The sequence below is a fragment of the Amaranthus tricolor genome, chromosome 8 (assembly GCF_026212465.1).
Source record: "Amaranthus tricolor cultivar Red isolate AtriRed21 chromosome 8, ASM2621246v1, whole genome shotgun sequence".
Lineage (NCBI taxonomy): Eukaryota > Viridiplantae > Streptophyta > Magnoliopsida > Caryophyllales > Amaranthaceae > Amaranthus > Amaranthus tricolor.
In genome coordinates this window covers 9824199-9846732 of record NC_080054.1, presented here as the reverse complement: position 1 = coordinate 9846732, position 22534 = coordinate 9824199, and the positions used below count along the sequence as shown (strand labels likewise).

General features: G+C 35.7%; 2 protein-coding genes across 5 annotated transcripts; one reads left to right on the top strand and one right to left on the bottom strand.

Moving 5' to 3' along the window:
• Positions 1–191: 191 nt before the first annotated feature.
• Positions 192–4227, top strand: LOC130820563 (zinc finger CCCH domain-containing protein 17-like). The gene is made up of 3 exons (XM_057685982.1): positions 192–686; positions 1781–1891; positions 1995–4227. The coding sequence occupies exons 1-3, from the start codon at positions 531–533 to the stop codon at positions 3930–3932; spliced, it is 2205 nt and encodes a 734-aa protein (XP_057541965.1). The 5' UTR covers positions 192–530; the 3' UTR covers positions 3933–4227.
• A 4992-nt stretch (positions 4228–9219) lies between these two features.
• LOC130820562 (putative pentatricopeptide repeat-containing protein At2g02150) lies at positions 9220–21528 on the bottom strand. Of its 4 annotated transcripts, none has more exons than XM_057685979.1 (5): positions 18379–21479; positions 10232–10954; positions 9834–10001; positions 9600–9698; positions 9220–9489 (listed from the first exon to the last, which is right to left on the bottom strand). In XM_057685979.1, exon 1 carries the CDS (start codon positions 21207–21209, stop codon positions 18534–18536), a length of 2676 nt encoding a protein of 891 aa, XP_057541962.1. In that variant the 5' UTR covers positions 21210–21479; the 3' UTR covers positions 9220–9489; positions 9600–9698; positions 9834–10001; positions 10232–10954; positions 18379–18533. The 4 variants fall into 4 exon arrangements, with proteins under 4 accessions (XP_057541962.1, XP_057541964.1, XP_057541960.1 ...); XM_057685981.1 differs by lacking the exon at positions 10232–10954 and having other exon boundaries at positions 9220–9350; positions 9430–9489; XM_057685977.1 differs by lacking the exon at positions 10232–10954 and having other exon boundaries at positions 18379–21528.
• Positions 21529–22534: the final 1006 nt, after the last annotated feature.

The window sequence follows — 22534 nt, the reverse complement described above, 5'->3', positions numbered from 1 at the left end:
AGATTATTTATGATTATAACTGGACTAAAATGAATACGATAAAAAATACAAAATTCACTGATCCTAAAATTTACAATTGTAAAGTCCGAAAATTATGCTTGTATAGTCTAAAATAATTAGGTTTATAAAAAATTAAAAAAAAAAAGTATTTTTACCGAAATCAATTATAAACGGTACCAAAAAAGTATCCGAAAAAACGAACACATAAACCCCAGTGCTTTATTGATTGATTACCCTTTTTAGAGAGAGAAAGAACCAGAAAGTTAGAAAATCCGTTTCAGCTCATATCTCTTTCATCTCAAACTAAACTCACTTTTTCTCTGTCTTTCCCTCTATAATCCTCCCCTTTCTCTCTCTCTCGCTCTCTCTCTCTCTTAATCTGAATACCAAATCAATTTTTTGTATTAAACGAAAATCAAACTCTAATTAATGTATTGTTAGGGTTTCCTGTTTTACTTTCACATTTCTCGATCTGTAGAAAATAACCTTATTTCGCCGCCATTGAAGTTGTGGTTTCAAGTACAAAATCCATGGGTTCTACTACTACTGTAACTAAAGAGTTATTGCAACCTCAACATGGAGGAGGTGGTCCCTCTTCTTCGTCTTCTACTATGGCTGAAGATGAATCTTTGAAGCGGAATACTGATTGTGTCTATTTTCTTGCTTCTCCCTTGACATGCAAAAAGGTTTGATTTGGGGAACTTTTCTGTTTGATTTCTGTTAACTTTGGTCGTCTTTAGATTGTTTACAGTTTTAATTATGTTTTCACAACCTAAATCTTGAGGATTTGAGTGATACTGTGTTTATGGCTGTAAAATTGTTGATTTGTTTTCGTAGGTATAGATTCTTATTTTACGAGATATAATTTATAACGGTTTTGTCTGATTTCCGTTCAAGTTCAATTCTTTTATTCTTTGAGTTGGAATTTAGCTTTTTCGGTGCAAATCTTGAAGATTGGAGTAAAACTTCGAGTTTGTGTTTTATTGATTTTGTAAATTAAGTATATGATGGGGATACGTTTATATTTTGTAGTTAGAATTGATTATTTTATTAAGAATTTGTTTGGTGTTAAGTTTCAATTTTCGGAAGTATGTGATTGCAATTAGAATTTGATTTTCATATTCTACTATCCACGGAATGATCTTCAGTTTTGAAATATGATAGGGTAATATGTGGTACGGTATTACTTCTCTCCGTGTAGTTGATGCTCTTTTAGATCGTATATTTGGGAATACGGATTGTTTTCCCTATTTATTTATCTGCAAGAGATTCCATTCATGATATATGATAGGGTTATTATGTTATGTGCTATGTGATTGATAATGATCTTTAACTTTGGGGAAATTATCAATAACAAACCAAACTTTGCTTGATAGCTGAATATAAACCATCTATTGTTTATTTTTATGTAAACTCATAAAGTAAATCCACCTATTGTTTATAACCATCTTCAAAGCCAGTAGTTGGGTTGATTTTCAGCGTATTGAGTCAAGGTTGACTTATTTTTGACAATTTCCCCTTTTAAGCATTGGTTAGTTTTTTGTATATGAATGCTATGTGATTAATTTTGATCTTTAAGCTATGGTTAGATTGTTCTCCTATAATTTAGGAAACACTGGTAATATGAAAATTGTAAATCAGTAGCTTTTAATGATGTGCTCGGTGGATGTGTTTATTAATGTAGATAGTTTGATATTATTGTCCTTGTTTGACTGGCAAATTGTTTGTTCTGTGTATTTTTCGTCTTTAATGCTGACATGCTTGTGTTCTGTGTTTGCAGGGAAGTGAATGTGAGTATCGGCATAGTGAATATGCTCGGGTTAATCCGAGAGATTGTTATTATTGGTTGAATAGCAATTGCTTGAATCCTAAATGCTCATTTAGGCATCCTGTAAGTTATTTTTTTTCGTGTCAAAGGTGTTTTAATGTTGTGACTAGGATATTTTCTTTTTATTGCAACATACGATACTAATCAACTTTTCTGGTATATTCAGCCTTTGGATGGTTTGATTACTCCTCAAGCTGGTAACTTTGCTGGGCCATCTGTTCTTGTACAGCCTGGTCCATCTGTGCCCACGGTTCCTCAGAATCCTACTAAGCAAGGAGTACTGTGCATTTTCTTCCAGAAGGGATACTGCTTAAAAGGAGATAGATGCCCTTTTATGCATGGTCCAAATCCTCCTACTATGAAGATTCAACAGGCTTCAGCTAGTGTCACTGTTCCTGAAGCCTCGGTTTTCAACAAAGCTTTTAGTACACTTGAGAAGTGTACACAACCGAAAACAAATCTCCAAGTAAATTTGTCTAAGGTCAAGGAAGCCCCACTGCAGGAGAGGGCAATTCCGAAAGTTCAGCCTACTCGGTCGCTTAATGGAGCATCTGCTGGAAGAGGTTATCAGCCTCCCAGTGGTATGATTCAAGAGGTTCGTAAATATGGCGAAACAAAACCACCTTCAGTTGGCAACGGTAATTTGAGAACCAGGACGGGGCCTGCGCATCATAGTAGCTCTTACGATGACCAGAATATTCAAAATGGTAGAGAGGCAGATGATTCGTTGAGAGAATCGTCTCCTGGATTTGATGTACTTGTGGATGACAAACTCAACGAAGATGAATATTATCATGAAGATCAGTATGTTAGGATGAGAGGAAATGATGGAAGAAATCTGAAAGAGTTTGATATGGGTTTTAAAGATGATTATAATTCAGTTGCTGACATGGACCCTGAAATTTATCACAGTCGACGTGGCTATGATTCATTTGATCGTTTTCCAGAGAAGTACGCACAAGAGCATCGAAGAGCATCATCAGAAAGAGCACTTGGTGAGCCACCTCACTATGACAGGAGAGGTTCATACAAGTCACAGAGTCCTGATTTCAATCAAAAGTCTGATTTGCGGAATCGATTATCTAAGCAACGGAGGGTAAATGGGTTGAAATCAGTTGTTAATTCTGATTATAGCCTTGATGATCATGTTGAGGACCGAGGCCACAGGAGTATTCAGAAGGATTCACATCAGTCAGTGGGACATGAGATTTCTCGTGGCCGCCGCCTTCAGGGCAGAATAAAGCTTCCAAGAAGATGTTCTCCAATGAGCGGTAATGATGTATATTCAGAGAGGGGAAGATTGTCTCCAAGTAGGCAGCAAGCCTCTAGTCAACAAGGTCGTCTTAGAGATAGATTGAGAGGACGAATCCAAGATGAAAGCCGTGAGGGCAGAAGAATAAATGGTCCAATGGTGATAAAGGATACTTCTGGAGCTGACTTTGCCGGTCCAAAACGTTTGTCAGAGCTAAAAGGCTCCAGACAATCTGATAGTGATCAGCAGCTTATAAAGAGTCATCAATCAGGTTCAGGGGGGAAGCTGAGAGACAGAGTCTTAGCTAGTTCTGTTGGAATTGAGGATCATACTTCATTTGAAGGTCCCAAGCCACTTAGCGAGATTTTAAAACGAAAAAGAACAGCCACCACTGGAACGACTTCTGACAATAATAAAGAAGAGATCAAGCATAGTGATAATGATGTAAACATTACAGACTATGCCTTGAACTCTGATACAAAGACAGGAAAACATGTGACACTTTCTTCTGCATCTGAGAAAGATAAGGCTGGTGAAATCGACAATAAGCCTCTAGTTGTCAAGGCAGCTGAAGAAGAGGGTGAAATCTCAAATAAGAAAATAAAATTGAATGGTGACCGTCATGCTGAATTGTCCTTACATGAATCTGAAAATAAGCACTCTGAAACCAAGGAGGATTTGATTGTTGCCGATAATGAAAATCAAGAATATAATGAGGAGTATGAAGCAGAGGATGGAGCATTTGATTATGAACAATATGATGGGGAAGGTGGAACTGGTGATCACGAGGCAGACTCCATGGACGAGGATGATGGAGATGATTTTGCGAAGCAACTAGGTGTTTCTTTCTGAATCATTCCTGAGCAATTCTGCTTTCATCATCAACACCGATTTTAGTTAAAAGGTTAATTCAGGCCTCATCTTTTCCCTTTTTCGTCTTGTATTTTCTTCTAACTGTATCATACAAGTCCAAAAATGGAAACTGTATTTTGTTGTATTGAAACCTTGCAATAGTTCCTAATCCTCCTCTTTTTTCTGTAGACCACAATATTGTAACATTAGAGTTATGAAGGAAAATTTAATAGCTTGATTCTATTTTATAAAAGTAGCTTCATTCCATTTTCACAATATGATTTGTGTTCAGTTAGTGATTTAAGTTAATTTGAGCCTTTTTTTTTTGTTGAAGTAGCAAGTAAAAGTCTTTTATGTTGAGTTGATACTTCTAGTCTAGCAAAACCTACTTTTAGTATGTTGAAGTAGTGTATAACAAAGTATTCAAATAACTTGTATTCAGCTAAATTAAGTTCATTTCAGTTGGAGTACTTAGCATATATGTAACGGTTTGGATAATTAATCATTTCAATCGGAGTACAAAAAAAAGGTTGTTTGGTAAAAATTAGTTCAGTTCGGCCAGAATAAGTTGAACAAAACTAGGGATTAATCATTTGCTTGATTTGGAGGATCGGATAAATGAACTGTAGGCTTGAAAAATCTTCCAATGTAACGGTTTTCTGCTACTTTCTGCGCAATGAATGTCATCGGAGTACTTAGCATATATGTAGAATGTATCCTAATCTAATATAATTTGCTTATACACCTTCCAAACTAGTATAAGACATTGTAGTTGTATTCTAAGTTGCACTAAAACGGACACGACACGGGTACGGAAAAACGCCAACTTAAAAATGGCGGATACGGGGACACGAAAATGGTAATATAACAAATATATCAAATTAAAGATAATTTTACAATCTTTCATTTGATATATGTAAATAAACACTTTAAAAACATAAAACTCACATGAAATGCAAATAAGTACCAAATAAACAATATCAGTATTTAAAAATAGTCATACAAACCAAATCAAAGAAAATCAAATAAATAGGTTAATTTAAGTTTGATCATCACACATCATCCTTATGACATCCATCATCATCCCTCCCTCTCTCTCTCTCTAATCTTCATCATCCATCATCATCATTTTCCATTTAGCGCCTCCACTTCTAATCTTCTCTCCCTCCCTCTCTCTCCCTCTTAATTATCCTAAAAAACCCTAATTCTTTGTGAGGCGCAAAAACACGAACCTCCTCCAATGGCGTCCGAGTTGACTCAGATTCAGCAAGCTCAAATGGCAGCGATTCTCGGCCCAGATTAATATTAGGATTTAGGATAAAGAATGAAAATACCTTAAACAAAATCAAAAATTTCGATTTTTAGGGATTCTTCGAGTTCGAGTGTTCGATTCGAAGTACCCACAGGGCAGCAACAGTGCAGCACCGAGTTCGAGTGTTCATCTGTGATGGAGGAGCAGCCGGCGGTGGCATGGTGCAAGAGTGCGGCAGCGACAGTGGAGGTGGAGCCGTGGAGGAAGAGTTGTATTACTGTAGTAGTGTACTGTTCATCTGTTTTCAAACTTATTTTTTTAGAAAAAAGAAAACACATGTCCTTACCGTGTCCCTTCCGTGTCCTTGCCGTGTCCACGTGTCCGGAAAAATATTAAAATATTGGACACTTCATTTGGAAAACTAATTTCTAATATTGAAACATTGTAAACAAGATTATCTATAAATAAATGAGATTCCCCATGATATTGATATCAATTATAAACCAATAAGCACATTATAAAAACCTTAGAAACATACTGAAGTGGAACAATACAAACACTTAGATGTTTTTCCAACACGTCAATCTAGACTTATCTTACTTTCTATTGCTTTCTATTTACTCTTATGAGAAAATTAACGAAGGGCTAAGATTGAAACCATTTTGAAATCAATGGTTAAAATCCAAAATTCATGTGGCATAAATAGTTGTATGTAATTGGTTATTGAAAGTTTTTAAGGATTGATGAGGTGGACATTATCTAAACCATTCATTCATCCACATTACACATCATCAGTGGCTTAAATTTTATTAATGGTAAATACCATTTTAATGAATATTTTCTTAAAAAATCTGATTAGCAATAAAATTGAATAAGAATTATTTAGAATAATGAGGTTATTAAATAACTTATATGTAAACACGTCGAATCGGATTAAAATCCTCGGATCGAGTCGAATCAGGGGCGGATTCAAACTGAATTGACATCCCCATCTCACACCTCTATATACAAAGATCAACGACGTAGAATAAGTGATGTATCAATTGAGTAATATATTCATCAAATTGGACAATTAGTTATCTAAAATAATTTATTTGAGTAATATAAATATTCTATATCAAATATTAAATATTTTTATTATTGAATTTGGTCAAATTACATAATTTAGGCTATTTAATTCAAAGTAACAAAAAAGGTGGAGTATTAGTTTCATTTACTATAATAGATCGAATTACGATAAGTGAACTTTGAATTATGATCGATTATCAATAGCCTATGAAACACTTTAGTTTAGAGTATTCAAGATCAGTAATAAGTAATAACGTTGAGTTAACTGTCAATGATAGCCTATAACTATAAGATAGTTTGTATTAGCTTCATTCACTCCAATAGGTCTAGTTCCGAACATTATTAAACTATAAATTAAATACGATCAATTATTAGTGTAATAGATTTATTAGTTTAAAGTATTCAAGGTCACTAATAAGTATAAATACATAATATCATATAAAATGGTTATGATTACTTGATTAATCTAATTCACTTTATTATAATAAGTTTGAATTATCAAACTTAGAAATACGATCGATTATTAGTGTAATAGAGTAATGTATATTCTAATAGCTTATACTCCCTCTAATTAAAAACAAATGTCTCATTTGAAATTTGCATAAATTCTCCCTCTAGTAATATATTCTAAATTTCTAATAAGTTAGTAACAAGCCTAAAAAGAAATCGAGAGAATTACTTTGAATTAGAGGGACTATTAGTTTAGAGTACTCAATAACACTAATAAGTCTAAGTATGTAATAGCCTATAAGATAGTTTAGATTATTGTGATTCATTCAAACAAATCGAGTTTTAATATTCAATCAATTATCAAAAGTAGCAACATGATGCACTGTTAAATAATAGTCTCATATATATATATATATATATATATATATATATATATATATATATATATATATATATATATATATATATATATATATATATATATATATATATATATATATATATATATATATATATATATATATATATATATATATATATATATATACATATATATACATATATATACATATATATACATATATATATACATATATATACATATATATATATATATATATATATATATATATATATATATATATATATATATATATATATATATATACATATATGTATATACATATATATATATATATATACATATATATACATATATATATATATATATATATATATATATATATATATATATATATATATATATATATATATATATATATATATATATATATATATACATATATATATATATATATATATATATATATATATATACATATATATATATATATATATACATATATATATATATATATATATATATATATATATATATATATATATATATATATATATATATATATATATAAACTAATTGAAATAAACTGATCTGCCATATCTGATAAAACAATCGGTAATTTTTTTTGTAAGTAAATGAGCATACATCAATTAAACTATTAACTTATTTCGATATTGACCCGATCAATAGTTGTCCGTAACCGATAACTATTCGAAAAATAAAGCTCGAACCCGATTTGTGCCCAAAAAAACCGAACTAATCTTAGACCGATGACAACCCGAGCTCGATTGACATGCGACTCGAATTTCAACCGATAACAAACCATTTTGTACCCGATAATGCGAACAACCGTTGTTAAACGGACCCGTAACTAACCGATCTGACCCGAGTATGACACGTTGTTGCATACAACCGAAAATTTACTGATTCGAAATCTGACCGAGCTGAATTACACCGGCCGAAACCAACCCGATGACCCGAATGAACACCTCCAGGTAATTCCATACTCTATTACCTCAACGCCACGCCATTAAGTTGCTCCCATCTAGGGTGAAGCCCGGGAGAAGTATGCAACCTTTCTCTTATTAATGTTAAAACTAACCAAGAATTTGTTTGCGATTGCCCTTAGTAACAAGAATTATGTACAACTTCACATAAATAAAAAGTATTTATGATATAATGAGTCATTTTACTTTTGTCCTTTATAATTCGAAACTAAAGAACCATAAATCTTTGACCACATCGAAATAATGACTGATTGGAATATCCTTAAGATCAAGGTGGGCTTTTTAGGTCATTGAATAAATTTTTGAATAAAATAAGGTTTTTTCTTTAAAAAATTCTCAAAATAACTGTTTCTTTGTCTGAGCCTATTATCAAGGCTTGTTTGATGTTAAAAAAAGCAAACACAACAAAAGTTGGTCAAAAATAATCAACTTAAGTACTTGTTCATGGTTAGTAGTAACGAATAAAAGAGTAGCTTAATCAAGAAAAAACCTATTTGGATTAGTTGTATTTTAAAATAATTACAAAGACTAGTTTTCTATTAGTTAATAAAAAGCTAACTAGTCCCTTCCATTTTTTTCCTTTCGTGAAACAATGGAACGAAGTTGACATAATCCCAGCACCTAAATCTTTGTGTGAACCTTCGCACATCTGATTGTTTTCTCCTCCTTAACTCTTGGATATGCCCCTACTGATTATATTCATTCTTGATCATCATCGTTCATCATCACCATCATCTCCAAACCATTTTCATCATAAAATAGATGAATATGATAAAGTGCTCAGTGTCATTTCCATCATAATCAAATTCATCTTAATCATCATAAGTGTGGCGATGATGAAAATGGTGCGGCTTCATGCATGACTCTTGATCCTCAATTATACATCATTGTTTTCATACACCCAATGATGATGATGATGATACACCAAAGTAAGCATAGTACAGCCAATCTTCCAATCATACAACTTCCATCCACATCATGTGCAATAAAATTTTATGTGGTCAGGTTAGCCTCTTAGATCAGGTGTTTAAAGTTCAGTAAATTTTTTTGCTTTGTAGCCAGGTTAGTTGAGTCACATTTGCCCATGGGTATTCAAGATGTTTGAAAGGGAACATCAACAAAAACGCTAAATTCATACGCTAATTGATCTTGCACATATAAATGTTTATTGAGATAAGCACAGATACATGTTCCATCACAATTCCATCAATACAATCTTAAAGAAACTTTTGTGCTTAAATGACAAAGCTGTCGAGTCCTCTGAACCTGCGAGCCTGCAACTTGAAGGACATACTACAGCAATTTAATCTGTGAATCTTCTTCTAAACAAAATCCAATGTACAAATGTGCAATACATACTGTCTTCTGGAAGTAAACCATCTAACTCATCTTACAGCCTTTGATAGGTGACTTTATAAGCTGTGAATATACATAAAAGTAAAATCAGCATCAATAAGTTTGCTAAGCTTCATATGTTTTGTAAATTCTATCTATTTCAGGGAACTATGAAGAAAATGTTTATTCACAACCTCAGAGTGTTCGCTTCACTGGCAACTGGCATAGGAAGTAGCCATTGCCCATCTCTATCACCTAAAAATCTCATTCTTATCTAGTTGACTTGTTTCATCCTGTCACATATTCACAGGATCATAAAGTTGAAACAATACTAGAAGCTGAAATAAAAAATTAAATGTTTAACGAATCAACAATAATGTTAAATATTCAAAAGAATTGAAATATCAAAACAGAAATTTTTTTATTACCAGATAGGTAGTTTGAAGTGTTGATACAAGTCTCTGATGCAAGAAATCGTCATGTCTAGGAGCTTCCTAGTGTTTAACATCTTGTCCAAGTATTTGTAGAAGATCTTCTGTATGCAGTTTCCTCTGGGCATTGTCTTTAAAGAGGAAAAAGCTGAATGCGTATATGTTCTGCAATAAGAGAAAATAGCATGACGGGAAAAGATGATAAATGAGTAAATATTAAAAATCTGCGAGGATGGATTTCACAAGAAAGCGTTCAAGAAAATCAGAGAGGTTATGAAATGAAGAAACATGCTCTTTTTATAGGTGAAAATCACTAAGTTAATGCATACAAGTTCAAGTAATGGACTAATGGTGTCAACAATTGAAACGAATGTTTCAAGTGATAGAGCCCATACAGACAGTGTGCAAGAACAAAACAGTGCTTCTGACTTTACATCTACGCCAAATGCTCATGAAGGACAAACGCCAACCCTTGATGCTTCCCAAGAGTTGAGATTAGGCCCAAGAACACAGAATGGATTCAAGGAAGCCAAGCAATCATCAAAGAAAAGCAGAATGGACATGAAAAGTCAAACAGACAGCAGCATCAAGGATACAGAGCAGTCTGGCAACCAGCAGACCTTGCTGAGTCTCCTGAGTTCAGACCTGGATCATCTGGACCCTGATAAAGCCTGGGACGTCATCTTCCCACACGGGCCAAGCCATCAAGGGCCTAGCACCATGCTAACAGTCCACGTGGAATCCTAGAATCTGTGCTGAAGGAGGGCTGGTCGACAGTTTTCCAGAATCAGAATTTGTCCGTGTGTTTATTGTTTTCTGTATTCTGTTTTAAGCGTCCATGTATTAGCACGTGCTTTTTAATTAGGCGTGTGACATTATAGCCGTTATGTTAGTTGAGATCTCTATATAAGGAGAGTCTCATTGGTGTAAAAACAACTTTGAGTTTTGATCATTCATTAGTAATACAAGAGGTAATTCAGAAAAGTTGTTTCTGTTTTCTCTGAAGTTTGTTTGCAAACTTCATCCAAAGGCTGCGGAGCATCCTTTGTCCTTGGAGTATTAAGAGTTGTGGAGCAACCTTGATTCTTTAAGGGAACCTGCAAGCAAAGTCTAGAAGACTTTGTAACGTGTGAATTTAGCGTGAGTAATAGGGAAGGATTACAGATCAATCATCATCATCAGAAAATCAAAAAGTCAGTTCTTAGTTCTGTTTGTGATCGTTCTTTTGTTAACATTTGTAGTTTCTGAGAAGAATAGCAAGTCAAATAATCGGCACAACATTAATCATTGCATAACCAAGGCCCTATTCAGCCTTAGTTTTGCATCAAATTGGTATCAGAGCGCGGTTCACGAAGGGGACAAAGTGCGCACAGAAAAGGATAAATCAAGAAGCGGCTGCATTCTGTTCTAAGTATTTTAGAGAAGGAAATTCTAGGGCGATCACAGGAGATAAGCGTGCAGAATCATTCAACATCGTTTCTACCACATTCAGGGAGTGATTCCTCCTATTTTGATTTCATTTTGTCATTCATTTTAAGAATTTTCACACATTTCAGTCACAGAACACACACCAGTGCACTAAATTCTGTCTGGCATTGCGATTTTGTGACTTCTGTGTTTGTGAATTTAACGTCTTCTTGTGATTTCTGTTTTGATAAATTCTTGTATTGTTTAATCTTGAATATGGACACAGAGGAAAGGTTTGCAATGATAGAAGAGGGTATGCGTAAACTGATGCATGAGATAAATCAACTAGGGAGAAAAAATCAGATTGATAGACCGCAAAACCCTAATTTGCGAAACCACGAAGATCGAACAATGAAAATTGATATCCCTGACTTTAATGGTTATACTCATGACCCAGAACATTATTTAGATTGGGAGAATAGGATGGACCAATACTTTGAATTCAAGGAAAAACCACCAAACCAACACTTTAAACTGGCCAAAGTGAAAATGACGAAGATTGCTTCTACCTAGTTAGAAGGAGTGCAGAAACAGAGGCTTAGGGAGGAAAGGGGTAGGATTAACACTTGGGAAAAACTTAAGAGATACATGAGAAGGAAGTATGTACCCCCATCCTACAGACAGCAACTGTATGTTCAGTTTAATACCTTAACACATGGGAACAAATTAGTAAAAGAGTATATTCAGGAGTGGGAAAGGCTCACTGTGTTGTGTGATGTCAATGATGATGAGGAATTAAGAGTGGGTAAGTTCATAGCAGGACTGAGGGAGGATATTAGGGGGCAACTGATTTATACACCCAATCTCACAGTTCACATAGCAGGTAACTAAGCCATTGAGATTGAGAGATATGCTGGTCGAGCAGTTACCTCCTATAGCAGGACCAATAGGACCTATACCCCCAGGAATCCCAGTACCACAGCTGCACCTAAGAGGGATACACAGGTTAGTAATCAGAAGACCAGCACTGTGAGAGTAGTGACACCTTCAAAAGATATAGTTTGTTTCAAATGCAATGGGAGGGGACACTATAAGAAGGACTGCCCAAATGCTAGAGCTTTCACCATGAGGGAATGGGAAGAGATTAGACAGGACACTCGACCTAAGAAGATCCTGGTTTCAAGGAATGGTCAGGAAGAAGAGATCTACCCACCTAGCTTTAGTGATGAAGATGGCACTTACATATAGAGGGAGGATGGAACAAGGCAGAGGTTTGAGGGAGAAAGTGAGGAAGAGGAGGAAGAATCGGAGCAGGTACTAACTGAGGAGGAGCAGTATAGCCTGATCATTAGGAGGAGCTTCCACACTACACCTAGGGCAAGGAAATCAGACCAGAGGGAAAATATATTCTAGACCAAGTGCAAAGTGCAGGGGAAGGTGTGATTTGATCATCGATGGTGCGAGTGAATCCAAATGTGTGAGCAAACAGTTAGTGAGTGAGCTGAACTTGGAGACCAGACCTCACCCTCACCCTTATAAGATGAAGTGGCTGGACAACAAGGCTAGTGGATCTGTTAACAGACAGTTAGGTACCTATGGTGATGATGTTTTGTGTGATGTGCTTGAGATGGATGCGTGTCACCTGTTGTTAGGGGGGCCCTGGCAGTATGACAGTAGGACCAAACATGATGGCTACACCAACACCTACACCCTCAGGCACAATGGAAAGAAGAAGAAGGTAGTGCCCTTAACCCCACACAAAGCCATCCCAACTAAGGCACCTAAACCACCCATACACTTGATCAACAGGAGGGAGTGTGACAGAGAGATTAAGGGGAAGGAAGAGTCGTATCTGTTATTCACTAAGGAGGTCAGTAGCCCTACACCTATACCACCTGAACTGAGGGACCTCATAGAGCAGTATAGGGATATTTTCCCTGAAGACTTACCACCTGGATTACCACCTTTGAGAGGGATTGAACACCAGATAAACTTAGTGCCAGAAGCTAGCCTGCCCAACAAGCCTGCATACAGAACAAACCCCATGGAAACCAAGGAACTACAAAGGCAGGTAGAAGAGCTTATGCAGAGGGGTTATGTGAGGGAGAGCCTAAGTCCTTGTGCTGTGCCTACTCTACTTGTGCCAAAGAAGGATGGTACATGGAGGATGTGCATAGATAGCAGGAGTGTAAACAACATTACCATTAAGTACAGGTTTCCTATACCTAGGATAGATGATTTACTTGATGAGTTGGCTGGTTCACAGTGGTTTAGCAAGGTAGATTTAAGGAGTGGATACCATCAAATCAGAATGAAGGAGGGAGATGAATGGAAAACAGCTTTTAAGACTAAGTATGGCCTTTATGAGTGGCTTGTGATGCCATTTGGTTTAACAGGAGCCCCTAGCACCTTCATGAGACTCATGAATGAAATCTTAAGACCATTCTTAGGTAAATTTATAGTTGTTTATCTTGATGACATACTTATATACAGCAGGGAGCTAGCAGAACACTTAGATCACCTTAAGCAATTGTTTGATGCGTTGAGAAAGCAGAGATTGTATGGCAAATTGGAGAAGTGTAGCTTCCTTCTGCCTGAGGTAAGTTTTTTGGGGTATATTATAAGTAAAACAGGGGTGAAAGTAGATCCACAGAAAGTGAAAGCCACACAGGACTGGCCTGTACCAACCACACTGACACAGATCAGGTCACTCCATGGCTTAGCTTCATTTTACAGGAGGTTTATTAAGAATTTTAGTTCTATTATGGCACCTGTCACAGAATGTACTAAGAAAGGGAAGTTTGAGTGTACGCCAGCTGCAAAACAGGCCTTTGAAACACTCAAGGACATGATGCGCAAAGCACCTATACTTAAGCTGCCTGATTTTACTAAGCCTTTTGAAGTAGAGTGTTATGCATGTGGGGTTGGGATTGGAGCAGTGCTAGTGCTGGTGCAGGAGGGAAGACCTGTAGCTTTCTTCAGTGAGAAACTCAACCACAGTAGGCTTAATTACTCCACATATGACAAAGAGTTCTATGCTATCATAAGAGCTCTTGAACACTGGTCACACTACTTGAGGATTCAGCCCTTTGTGTTGCATACAGACGATGAATCTTTAAAACATATCAATAGCCAACACAAGTTAAGTGGGAGACATGCCAGATGGGTGGAATTTATGCAAACTTTTGATTTTTCAGCAAGGTACAAAACAGGGAAGGCTAATGTGATAGCTGATGCATTAAGTAGAAAATACAACCTGCTGAGTATATTAGGCACAAGGATTTTGGGATTTGAGATGATAAAGGACCAATATGAACAATGTCCTGATTTTTCACAGGTATAACAAAGCATGAGTGAGCCTCAAAGATTATTCTCTATGCAGCAAGGCTATCTGTTCAAAGGAAACAAACTGTGCATACCACAATCACCTTTGAGAACTGTGTTGGTAAAAGAAGTCCATGAGGGAAGCTTGGGAGGGCATTTTGGGATACAAAAGACCCTTAATATGCTGTCCAAACACTTCTACTGGCCTAAGATGCTAGGAACAATAGGCAAACATGTGCTGAGATGTGAAACTTGCCTTAAAGCCAAGGTGACCTTATATAAAGGGGAATACCTACCTCTACCAGTAGCTCACAGACCTTGGGAACACATAAGCATGGACTTCTTGATGGCTCTACCTAGGACTAGGAGGGGCAAGGACTCAATAATGGTAGTTGTGGATAGATTCTCTAAGATGGCACACTTCATAACTTGCACCAAAGTAGATGATGTACAAAATATAGCTAAGTTGTATTTTTCTGAGGTTGTTAGGTTACATGGCATACCAAAGACCATAGTATCTGATAGAGATAGCAAGTTTTTGAGTCACTTTTGGAAAACTTTGTGGAAGTTATTAGGAACAAAGCTGTTGTTTAGCACTGCCTATCACCCACAAACTGATGGGCAAACTGAGGTTACTAATAGGACCTTGGTTAGTAAGAATCTCAAGGATTGGGACACGAAGCTTTGTCATGCTGAATTTGCATACAACAACAGTCCCAGTCATGCCACTAAACACTCACCTTTTGAGTGTGTTTATGGTACTAATCCTTTGTTACCTATATCCATGATTGATTTGCCTTGTTTGAATGTGATGAATACAGATGCAGTAGATCAAGTCAAGAAAATGGAAGCTTTGCACAAACAGATCCATGAGAACATTGCAGAGGCTAACAGAAAGTACAAGTTGCAAGCTGACAAGCATCACAGAGCAAAACAGCCTATCAAAGTAGGTGATCTTGTTTGGGTTCACATCAAAAAGGAAAGATTCCCTCATCTACGAAAGAACAAACTCATGTCAAGAGCCATAGGTCCATTTACAGTTCTGCAACAGTATGGCCCTAATGCATTCAAGATTGAGCTACCAGAAGAATACAACATCTCCTCCACCTTCAATATAGGAGATCTCACCTTGTATGAACCTGTTCAGAAATTGAGGACAATTCTTCCCCAAGAGGGAGGAGTTGAAACGAATGTTTCAAGTGATAAAGCCCATACAGACAGTGTGCAAGAACAAAACAGTGCTTCTGACTTCACATCTACGCCAAATGCTCATGAAGGACAAACGCCAACCATTGATGCTTCCCAAGAGTTGAGATTAGGCCCAAGAACACATAATGGATTCAAGGAAGCCAAGCAATCATCAAAGAACAGCAGAATGGACATGAGAAGTCAAACAGACAGCAGCATCAAGGATACAGAGCAGTCTGGCAACCAGCAGACCTTGCCGAGTCTCCTGAGTTCAGACCTGGATCATCTGGACCCTGATAAAGCCTGGGACGTCATCTTCCCACACGGGCCAAGCCATCAAGGGCCTAGCACCATGCTAACAGTCCACGTGGAATCCTAGAATCTGTGCTGAAGGAGGGCTGGTCGACAGTTTTCCAGAATCAGAATTTGTCCGTGTGTTTATTGTTTTCTGTATTCTGTTTTAAGCGCCCATGTATTAGCACGTGCTTTTTAATTAGGCGTGTGACATTATAGCCGTTATGTTAGCTGAGATCTCTATATAAGGAGAGTCTCATTGGTGTAAAAACAACTTTGAGTTTTGATCATTCATTAGTAATACAAGAGGTAATTCAGAAAAGTTGTTTCTGTTTTCTCTGAAGTTTGTTTGCAAACATCATCCAAAGGCAGAGCATCCTTTGTCCTTGGAGTATTAAGAGTTGTGGAGCAACCTTGATTCTTTAAGAGAACCTGGAAGCAAAGTCTGGAAGACTTTGTAACGTGTGAGTCTAGCGTGAGTAATAGGGAAGGATTACAGATCAATCATCATCATCAGAAAATCAAGAAGTCAGTACTTGGTTCTGTTTGTGATCATTGAGGGTTCTTTTGTTAACATGTGTAGTTTCTGAGAAGAATAGCAAGTCAAATAATCCGCACAACATTAATCATTGCATAACCAAGGCCCTATTTAGCCTTAGTTTTGCATCAACAATGCAAAGTAGAAGCAAATTGAGCGAGAAGTTCCGCAAATACAAATGCATGCCAAAATTAAGCCTATATTCTGCAACTTACAATTCAATATCACGTGTACCCCACTTCCTGGCAGAATCAGAATATTCTCGTAAACATGATGAATATTATTCTGGAACACAATATTCCATTCTGCAGCTAACTAACTTATGCTCAGCATTTGTCACGATGGTAAAAAAGATTCGATTTTTCTCTAATTTACACCCCAATATTCCCTACTACCTCAATACACCTAATCTAAAGCATCTATGGAATATGCAAGAAATAACAAAGAATGCTATCTGAGCTGATTTTCTTTGATTAGCAATAGTCCAGCACCCTGTCTATTCCATCCTCCCTGCTCAAGTGTTTGATTCCTTGAAATGGTTGCTTCCAAGGCTAGGCCATATAATATTATAAAGAACGCAAAATGAGGATGAAAGAGAAGCACACTCTGGTATTCTAATAAATGACCCACCAAGGACCACGCCAATCCATATCATTTAAGCGGTAGCAATAACTAGGATCCAATATAACATTCCATTATTCCAACGCCATCAATTGACTCCCACTTAAGTGGGTGCACTAGGGCCCAATAATCGAAGATAGCGGGTGAAACTACTCAAGTTTGCTAATTAGTGTCCATTTCATCAACAAGCACAATAGCAGGAAACATTGAAGGAACAACCCCTCCCCCAAAAAATAAAAGGAAGGAAAACCACCGTACATCTCATGCACAAATGCTCGTGCGCTGTTTGATCTAATATGCCTTAACACTTAGTTTCTAACTACTCCATAAGACAGAATCAAGAAGTAGAGATCATTATCTCATACAGTATCTTATGTGATGTCTTAATATCTTTCTTCCACAGCGGCATTCTAAAAAAACAAGCTTGTTCTTAGCCTCTCACTAAAAAAAGCTATCAGTTCTACAAACACGACGAATGTTAGACTGTGGGTAGGATGTAGGGGGGAGGGGGGAGGGGGACCAACAACTCAACACAGCTACTGTTATCAACTTCTATTAAAATGTTAGCATATCCTATTCATAAACAATAGTCAAAGAAAAGACAAGAAACCTCCTATCCTTGATAAACAGTGGCTATACTTTGCAATTTGCATGTAAGAACCACATCATCAAACTAAATATTCTTCAATGAAATAGGAAGCTCCTCCTCTCCTTCATAAACAATGGCTATGATTAGCATATGCAATTTACAGGCAAGAACCACATCACCAAAATAATTATTCGTCAATACAATATTGACCTCGCTAAATGAAAATAAAATCATGATTATCAATTTAAGTGTGTCTGACCAAGAGGGGACAGGAAGACAAAGGGACGGGTGTACAGAAGTACTGTAGGGACTATCACATAAAGCAACAGGAACAGCATCTATGTTATGTGCCATTAAGACTTCTAGAAGTTGGTAATCGAAGTCTAATACATGGACACAGGCAAATTGGATGCATGAATTTATGTTTAAGAATTACAGTGCTAATAACTTCATATCACCATTTTTTTCTGTTTTAATTATCATACGGTTATCTGAACCTCTGTTTGAGTCCAAATTTGTGCAGAAGAGCATTTAAGGTTTGAACTATTTTTGAAGTGTGTTGAAGTAATGATAGAACTAACCTCCAAGATGAAAAATGACCAATCTAATGTCCTTCCAGGATCCAGACGAAGCAGAACAAAAAATTTGCTCATGCTGACTAGAATCACTCCAATTCAAGGGCTGTGAATTCTTGAACAAAATAGTTGAAGCAAGGATGGCAATAAATTCCTTACTATTAGTCTGCACCACGGGCAGCAAGATTATCAACTCTAGTCAATAATCCAGTGGTGACCAAATCATTCTGCAATTTAACAGCCTCATCAGCCTTTCCCTGGTTGCAATATCTTTTTACAAGCACACCATATATAACTTTGTCTGGACGAATACCCTTTCTGACCATTTCATCAAATAAAATTCTTGCTTCTTCAAGTTGATTAGATTCAGCAAGCACCTGAATCAAACAAGTGTAAGCCCACAAATCAAGCTCCAAACCCATATCAATCATCTTGTTCTTTAACTTAAATGCTTCTTCAATGCTACCAAGCTTCAAATTGCCAGAGATTATAGCTGTAAAAGCAGCCACATCAGGAATCAAACCCTTAGCTTGCATTTCCTTAAAAAGCTCAGTGGCCATCTCCAGGCAGCCACTTTTACAAAAACCATTTATTAAAGCTGTATATATGATAACATTCGGGGACAAACCCGTTCCATCCATCCTACGAAAATGCTCCAGTGCTTCCTGGACGAATCCTGATTTACACATACCATCAATCAACACAGTATAAGTGACAAGTGTGGGACCAATACCCAAGTCCTGCATTTCCTGAAAAAGATTAAGGGCACCCTTGACGTCCCCTGCTTTAAAATAAGCCTGCATTAAAGACGTACAAGCAAACAAATCCAGCTGCAAACCAAAACCGATCATTCTTCTGTATAAGTTAAAGACTTCCTCAACATTTCCATGCTTCAAGTTTCCATCAATCAAAGCTGTGAAAACAGGTCCATCTGGAATTATCCCCTCTCCTTGCATTTCATCAAAAAGTTTTCTTGCCATTTCGATACAATTATTTTTACAATGAGCTTCAATTAGGGATGTATAGACAGAAATATGAAGAGGTAAACCCATAACTTTCATTCTATGAAGATAGTCAACTGCATCCTTGATCAGTCCCAATTTGCAGAGACCATCAATTAACACTATAAATGTTACATGCGTAGGAAGGATATTAAACTCTAGCATTTTCTGAAACAGTGAAAGAGCTTCTATGGCATTCCCAGCTTTTAAATAAGCATTTATCAATGTCGTAAAGAAAAAAACATTTACCTGAAGACCAATTTGTCTCATCTCCATTACTAAACCTTTCGCTTCTTCAACTTTTCCTTCATTGCAAAGTCCCCAAACAAGGGTTCCATATAAGGTCTCATCCGCCTTTAACTCTTTCTTTTTCATTGCTTGTAATGTCTCTTTTGCTATTTCCATCTTACCAGCTTTAATGCAGCCATGAATAAACGTGGTGTAGGTTTTTTGGTTTGGTATTATACCAGCTTTCTGCATATTATCAAACAACTCCTCAGCTTCTTCCATCCTCCCTCTCTCACAAAGGCCATCCATCAGAGCTGTACAAATAACAACATTTAAGTCAAGCCCTGCCTCTAACATCTCCTTCAACATTTTCAAAGATTCACCAAGGTTTCCACTCTTACAATACGCGTCAACCAAAGATGTATAAGTATATTCGTTTGGAGATAACCCAAGACGTCTCATGTCTACAAAAAACTTCATAGCTTCTCGCACCATTCCTTCTTTACAAAAGGAATCAATTAATGTGCTATATGTTACAACAGTAGGCTTTAAACCATCACTTTTCATCTGATGAAAAAATTCAAAAGCTTGAGGCAACTTTTCATATTTACAAAAGCAATTAATCAATGTATTAAAAGTTATTACATCAGGACTACAACCTACTTCCCTCATCTCTAAATACAGATTTATTGTTTCATCTAACAATCCAAGTTTTCCCAGCCCATCAATCAGGGTATTGTAAGTAACAATATCCGGTAATAAGCCACTCTTCTTCATCATACGAAACAATGCCAACGCTCCTACTAAATCTCTTTCTTTGCATCTATCATATATCAATATGTTATAAGTAAACACTGACGGGGACATCCCAACCCCAATCATATCATTAAAAATTTTCCTCGACATTTCACCTCTTCCCGACTCACAAAGCCTTCTTAGAAGATTATTACATGAACGAACCTTCGGAAGGACCCTATGTTTCTTCATTCTATTAAAACAGTGAGTTGCCTCGTCAATCATTCCTAGTTCAATCAACACACTAAAAAACGCATCAAACACCCCAAAACCAGTAGCACAAACATTCCTCGTCAACCACAATGCATCAAACAAATCAAAACCAGGCCAACCGGAGGCCGACAAAATCATCTCTTTAAAAAGTAAACGAGCATCATTATACATTCTATTAAAGAATACAATGTGGATCACAATGCAATAAGATTCAGTAGAATGCTTAAATCCAATACGCATTTTTGCCCAACGAAAGAATTTAACCATAACTTTAGGGTCCTCTTTCAATACAATCAAAACCCTAGAAACAAAAATTGGAGCTAGTACAGAATCAAACAAATTATTTATCCTATCATCATCCCATTTCTCTTCAAGAACTAATCTTTTCATAGAATCTCGATCATAAAAGTTATTTAAACAAACAGAATTCATTTCACTGCTATATGGATATCTAAAGTTAAAGAGAAAACTCGTGACACAGATTATCAAATTGCATTGAAAAGGCATACTATTTAGGGTTCCTCTCGACGCACCTATATGATTGTAAAGAAAATATCTGCGACCAACAACGCCAAAGAAATTGCGAAGATAAAATAACATTGCTGATAATTTGTGGTTTGAATTTCAATGAAATCCATAGTCATGGCATATCATAATGGGGGAATTTTAAGCTAAAACTTTTGCTGATTTCTCAGTTGAACTAGTAAATTGGGGGAGAATGAATGAATTTAAATCAATGAATAAGATGAGCTAAAAGTCGAAATCAAATAGAGGTTGGTTGGAGTTCTTATTTTAGGGTTTATAGACTTTTTTTTTGAATAACTAGGGTTTATAGACTTGTGTAAATAAAAGTGCTTTGGATTTGCAGGATTTAGGAGGAATTTGAAAAAAAGGAACAACAGTTTAGTAGTATTTTAATTTATATTGCAACAACTAAATTAAAATATATTTTAAAACTTTTAGTATATAAATAATTATTATATTAACTAATATAACATAAATTTGGAATTTATCATATTATTGTTGTTAACGAAATGCTAATGGACGTTTGTTATCATTTGCCTTTTTAAAGTTTTGTTTTTTTAAAAATTATATTTAAAAATTATTGTTATACGCTAAAGTCTTGTAACTTAAAAGGTTATTTATTTCAACTTATCACTTTTGCTTATTATGTATATTCTTATTAAATCAAATCACATGCCAATCTTTTTAATATGTAGATATGGTTTATTTTAAGTTTCAAGAATAATTTTGAACAATATTATCTCGTAGCCTTAAAAAGATTTAAAGTTAATCCAAAATCATCACATGCTTAACTTGAGATCACAAATAATATCAAGGTACAAAATATCAAAGGTGGCACATGGTTAGTCCAAATATTAGCTATATTATTTATATGTTTTAAATAAGTATATGTAATAAAAAGCAAAGAAAATCAAGACTACATCTATTATTTAACATCTAAAATATCAAAGCTCAAAAAAGATGTATTTTACTTCTAAAAATCAGCAAATACATTGTATTTAAAAAAGGAATGAATTTTCTTTTTAAAGTCATGTATGATCCCTATAAATAGAATTGTGTCTAGGAGAACACTTATTTTGAGTTTCATGACTTTTTCTTTCTTACAAACAAAAAAAATGTTTATGAATACATTTATTCTAATGACTTTTTGGTGCATAACTCCTTGTTCATTTATGAATATATTAACAAAAGTTGGGGGATGTATCTAGGGCTTCTAGGATCTTATATTAGCCAAATAAAAATGATTGTTTATGCATGAATAAAGTTAAAGAATGTTTTTAAGCTTACTATAAGCATTGTGTTTATTTCGCTTGTTCATCTTTTTGGTTGTCCAAAGAATCTAGATTTCTATTAATACTTTGAGTTTGTTTTGAGTGTTAATTTATGGGAGATTGAATGTG

What these genes read in the sequence shown, in the direction of transcription:
- LOC130820563 (XM_057685982.1), top strand. Translation starts at nt 531, where the DNA reads ATGGGTTCTACTACTACTGTAACTAAAGAGTTATTGCAACCTCAACAT. An exon ending in CTCCCTTGACATGCAAAAAG is followed by an intron (nt 687 to 1,780) that starts GTTTGATTTGGG and finishes CTGTGTTTGCAG; the next exon opens with GGAAGTGAATGTGAGTATCG. An exon ending in AATGCTCATTTAGGCATCCT is followed by an intron (nt 1,892 to 1,994) that starts GTAAGTTATTTT and finishes TGGTATATTCAG; the next exon opens with CCTTTGGATGGTTTGATTAC.
- LOC130820562 (XM_057685977.1), bottom strand. Translation starts at nt 21,209, where the DNA reads ATGTTATTTTATCTTCGCAATTTCTTTGGCGTTGTTGGTCGCAGATAT.